General features: G+C 38.3%; 1 protein-coding gene across 1 annotated transcript in view; it reads left to right on the top strand.

Annotated features, from left to right (window-relative positions):
• Nucleotides 1–206: 206 nt before the first annotated feature.
• LOC135480658 (paired mesoderm homeobox protein 2-like) overlaps nucleotides 207–6000 on the top strand; it is a 35506-nt gene continuing 29712 nt past the window's right edge. Inside the window, exon 1 of the mRNA XM_064760553.1 lies at nucleotides 207–738. Coding sequence (XP_064616623.1) covers nucleotides 411–738 — 328 coding nt within the window. The 5' untranslated portion in view covers nucleotides 207–410. The remainder of the gene's footprint in view (nucleotides 739–6000) is intronic.

Here is a 6000-nt window from a genome sequence, read left to right as displayed (position 1 = left end):
CTCTTCAACTGAGGCACCCTTAACCTTCAAATGGGTTTGCCCCCTAACCCTAGACATTATTCAATGAATCAACAGAACACATGTTTTCAAAAAATTAAGGGCACTGACTGGTGTATAACGTACGCCTTCTCCGGATTAATTTGCGACCGAGCGATCCCGCAGCGAGAAAATAATAGCTCAAAGTTGCTCGGTATGTCTTAGAAGCTTTATCGGCAGCGAACGTTCCTCCCTCTTAAACAACGATAAATCTGGCGATAAGTTTCTTGGAGAGGAGGCCAGGTTGCTTGTATACGTCCACTCCTAGTTCGCCGATGCCCACTGGTTCCTCTCCACAGCCGCTGTATAAGGTTGGTGGACTAACTCGTTACGCTGCAACTCCGTGGAGGGAAATTTTAAGAGAAGTGTAGAAAATGAGTAGCTACAGTTTGAGTGTGCCACCGCCTCCGCCACAATTCGGGTCCCACTTTGACAGAGTGAATTCGGCGTACCAAGCCAGTCTGCAAGCTAGCAAAGCAAATTTTACAGTTAGTCATTTGTTGGATTTGGAAGAACTGCCGGCGGAGGACTGCAGTATGTTTGCCGCCACCGCACCTCATCATCAGTCGTCCCCGTCTCAGATCCACCATCATGGGACTCTGTCCCCACAAAACCATTGTAACCAACCTAGCCCGTCGACGAACCTCAACATTTCCAGCGTCTCTAACAACAGTAATGACGATACAGCCGACAAGAATCCAGGTAAGTCCGCTTCTCTCTTTCTGGTACATTTAAACATGTGTAATAAAACTTTGGACGTTATACTCAATACAAAGAGCAAAGGCACGTCGTCAAATCCTCATCATGCTTGACTTCAGCGCAACGCCTCTGTAGCGAAGGCGAGCTTTAGCCTGCAGTCAGGTAACACTTACATCGCCCCAGCCAGCCACGGTACCTCACGAATGATGAACATCTAAGTACTGCCTGTAGTTAGTTATGCTAATTTCTCCACGAGTACGTCTCTTGACTTACGGCCCCGCTTCGTGCCTTTCTGGCTATTACAGTAGATTAGCAGTAATATTAAACAAATGTTCTTTAATGAGTTGGACCGCAATGTACAACCTGTGTTGTGGTAAGGGGATCGCGGTGATCTAATTGTATGCCTCTGTTACAGCGACTAAATCCATATCACGTTGATCACAGTCTACATTGCCTCGGGTTTTTTCACAGACCTAACTGTTTCAAAACAGTTTGACGAGCCAAAAAAAAATAAATAAAAAAATCATCAACTAATAAAGTCAATTAAACTCGTTGAAAGTCCTGAATCAGAAAATGCCCTCCTTGGCAAGATGTTTTAACAAGATGTGACGGTTCTCAACTGTTGTTGAATCTTGATAAGAATATGAGCCTAATCGATAAGTAATTCAATTGTCGGCCCTATAGTTCGGTAAGATTTTGTGCAGGTAATGAACTGTCTGTTTTGTGGTTAACACCGCTGTTAGCATTTCCAGAGCACCTGTCATCGGTACTCTTTAAACAGTGAGGTAGATAAATCTTGACACGTGACTAATATTTGGTGAGTACCTTACTTTAGTATCAGTCCCGTTACAACAGATGACAAGGTTGACTGTCTGAGACCGTCTTTTGAAACGTAATCAACAACTTTCATTCAAAGTTTGTCAGAAAGTTTTGTGACAACAGTGTAACAGGAACTTTGTGCTGGTGATTTTCTACCAATTGTGTGTTAATTGACACAGACAATGTTTCAAAATTAGCAATTACCCGGCCGCACTTTGACTTGTGACTTCATAAACACCCTCGTCGTCTCTCGTCAGCCCTGTGATACCTCAAGGTAGAAGCCTAACTCTGGGCTCTATAGTATAAGCCACCATACATAAAAACGTTTGCCTTTAGAATAAGATTTACGGATCATGTAGTGTTTTAATATTGCCGACTAGGTGGTCAGTAAGGTAAGCTATATCAGGCCTGACTAGCCGATATACTCTACCATTATACATTCAACGAATTAAATGCTTATAGAATCAACTGAATTACTCCCACCTTCATGTCTATGCAGAATAAGCTGTCAAGATAGGTAGGATTATTGTTGGAGACTACACTGTACTTGTTTTTCGTATATTGCAGTATAAAGCTATTGGGGTACAAGCGTCCTTCAACACATATCATACAGCGTCAGTGTATATATTATAGAATTTTACGTTATGTAAATATAAAAAGTCGTAAAATATGCTTTTATAAAACTTCACATGAATTCATCAAGTGATAATAAAACAAGACATGATGCATATGATTTATTTAATAAACAAAATCAGAAAGTGCTCCTGTAGAGGAATAAAACTGTATAAGCCAGTGGCAGTGGTATGATGTGCGGTGATATTCACGTAGATCACGCGTGATTTATCACACTCCGTTGTACACCATTAACACATCAAAACAGTGTAAGCCGTGAAGTATATTACACATAACATTTATTCTTCGGTATAGGTGACAGTTCGTTCAAAATGTGTAGCGCAATCCATCTCTCAGGAAAGCGTAGATTTTAAGGCATTAATATCTAGCTCATTTGATGCTCTGGGAAAAAACTCAGTAGTAGTTTAAAAATCAGGGATCGCTCAGCGAAAAGATGGTAAACTGCTTTTGACCGCGGGAAATGCCAACACGCATATGTTCGTGAAATTAATTTCTGAAAGGCCTGTAGAACATAAGCCTGCTTCTTTCTATTGAGTCGTTATATATACATATATATTTTTTAGCTCAGAACTTTTTTCTATAACTTGTTACCACTATAGGGACTTAAATACATCAATCTTGAATGTGCCTTAAATTTTCTTAAAACTATACTTTGGTTCCAAGCTGTTGTCGTATCTGGTTCAGTTAGAATCGATGGTATTACTAAGTTCAAGGGAATTAAAAATGTTTAAATTAATACACTTCAGAGTGCTGGGTGTCTTTCAGATAGTCACTTTGTACATGTCTGAATAGGTCGCATTAAACATATATCGTAAGACTGTTTATCTATTTCAATTAATGACGCGCATGTGTGTGTCGAACAAGGGGTAATACTTGAAATGTATGGTGTATTCTAAACGACGAAATGTAATATCAAATATACAAGAGAAGACTATTTAATATGCCTCACGGTATATGCCTACAAGGGGCCAGCGATTATTGGAATTAACGTGCAGTGTTGATGCCTGACAGAGATGACATTCAGTTCGCATGGCAAAAAAAAATTGTAACAGAGCTGTATTCTAAAGGCGTATAACAATTTTAAGGCATTATGCTGGCATTAAACCATTTATTTTAAAAAAAGTCTAAAAATATTTAATAATAAAATTAAATAGTTGAATTGTTGCTTTTGTTCTTCATTTTTTTTTCACACATTCTGAGATAGTCATTAATGACAATTTTGTTGACAAAAAGTGAAAATTGTGTTACGACTAAATATTTCTCATCAGACTGCTTTGTTGGGAATCGTTAAACAGAGATGTCTGAACGGAAAAACAACACAAAGCTACAACCATTACTTGGTTGAAAACGAAATGTGTGATCCGCACATAAAATAATGCAGAAGTATTTCATGTAATTAACCTTGTATTTATGAGGGCAACTTTTATTGCGATATATCTCTCCACATAAATAAAAGATTTTACCATCTGGACGACTGCATAAAGTTTTTGCGTTCCGGAGTGGTTTTTTATTTCCGCCGCACACAACGATCTTGGTTATGGTTTGTTTTCTTTGCAAGATAGGCCTAGCCTCCTGAGAGCTTCGGAAACATTATTGGTTAAACAAACAACACGGCCAAGTGTTGGGGTTTCCGGGGAGTCCGAATAACAGTGGAGCGTGTTAAATCCAGTTTTTACATATTGTGATATAAGACGCACAAAACTAAAGAGTCATTCCATACAACATTCCGTAAAATAAAATAATAATGAAATGTTAGCGTTCTTACCAAGAAGAGGATGAAAAAAGCAATTTTCTAGAGTTCATAGTAACACAAATTAAGTTCACAAATTTAATTTAACTTTTGAAACTGTGGGAAATATCGCTGAAGAAAAATACACGCACACAAAAGCCTATATGGAGAAATAAATGCCTGTGGGTACATAATTCAGGTAATTAATTAGCCGTCTATCAATTAATGACGCCAACGCCTATAAAGGTTTTGTTTGCTTGCAAGCTTAACTCATTGTGATAGTATGGTTTTATACCTATATATATTAAGCTGGGTCATACTACCCATACGAATATCAAAGCCTGCAAATATTTTAACTCAACCAGTGAAGTTAACTTTCGTACATTTTATTGTTAGTTTGCGGAAAACTTTCTGTAGTTATATAATACAAACTGCAAATACAGTCATTTTGTATCACACTATGTCACCGCATGATTTACACATATGAACATTCCCCAATGTGTAAACCCAATTTGTCGTTTCACTTTTCATCATTTTATAACTAGATCATTTATGTCTGAGACAAGTACCCTCCAAATCGATCTGTGGTCTGCACAAATCAGTCTTCGGACTGCTTAGAAACTTATATCGATTTTCTCCAAACAAAACCGACGATTGTTTGTCTCATGCGTCTATCTATCAAAAAAAAAGAAATTCTCGCAATAAATATCATCTGCAAAAGTGACGTATTCATTGATGTCTATTTTTCTGGACGCAGTTCAAATAGGTATAATATATTTGTGTTTGAGTACTAAAGTGTTAATACATGTAGGAATTTCCAAGGCTCACCAAAAGGATTCCACGCCCATGCCGGCTTTTGTGTAAAGATCTGCCTCTGGTTGATGGAGTGTATGTACTGTGGAGGTTAGCAGAGCTGTTCTGTGATTAATGTCAAACACTATTTAGTTCTTGGGGACAGTTTGGAGTAATGGAACCAAAACTCATCCCCGAAAGATTTTAGCAGGACTAAGGTCTGTACTTGTTTTCCGTTTAAACTACAAACCACCTTTTTTTCGGCTTTCGTCGGGATTCAACTTTCCAAATCACCAGGTAGTTAAACGACTGGGAGTTTTGGTGGAACACAGACATCACCTGTTCCTAATAGCCTTGACGCCTCTCTCTCAGAACTGGAGATGTGCTTTTGAACAATTCTCTGCTGAAATCACTTGTGACGTCTGATTAGGAAGAGAGTAACAACATGTAAGGCCTTTGTGTGAAGTTTTTACACTTAGATATTTTGTCCTCGTTGTTTTTGTCCAACACTTCCCAGCACGTGGCAAGTTCTATGCAAGTTTATGGCGTGTGAAACAGATGTAATGAAAACCATACAACCATTGAAACCTCAGGAATCTTTTAATGGGAGATAGTGTTAAGTTTTTTTCATAGATGAGCACGCGGAGAGGATTCACATGTGCTGTTCTTGGTGTTGTCATTGTCGTTATCTTGGAGAGATTTTCACATGTACTATTTAAGAGAAATTCCTGCAGAGTGACAAGCTATGTGCAGAGGAATTCCTTGCTTTTGAAACTATGAACATTTTGTTAAAAAAAACGAAAATTCAGACCATGAAATTTGGTTTCATGTGAAGAACAGAAATATTTTTATAACGAAAATTTACACGACATTTTAGGGTAAATTAACGCACCCCAACTCATGTCTCTGAAAAACTCTGGCACGGTTACCATACGCATGTATTCAAACCAAGGTTATCATGCGCAGGTATTCAAACCATGGGTATCATACGCATGTATTCAAGCCATTAGTGTGTACGATTACAGGCCTGTATAAAGAATTAAAAAACGCGATTGCTTGAACGAGAAATAATTAATTTTAAAAATATGTCGTATTGCACTGTGTGTGAGACCAAATATAATGTGCTGCACTGATCACTGTCAGTTCTCAAGTTATCAGACTGTCATGTACAGTTGTCAAGCTCTCATGGTTTCTCAGTTGTTTTGGTATAACACGCATTGTTTTGTGTTAGATGTTGGCAATCACAGCCTCTATCCCCCCAAAATATGTGCGCAAGCCGTTTAAATTAATCT

Source organism: Liolophura sinensis, chromosome 13, assembly GCF_032854445.1.
Source record: "Liolophura sinensis isolate JHLJ2023 chromosome 13, CUHK_Ljap_v2, whole genome shotgun sequence".
NCBI lineage: Eukaryota > Metazoa > Mollusca > Polyplacophora > Chitonida > Chitonidae > Liolophura > Liolophura sinensis.
Note: the sequence above shows the minus strand (reverse complement) of the source record. Positions and strands in the feature narration are given on the sequence as shown.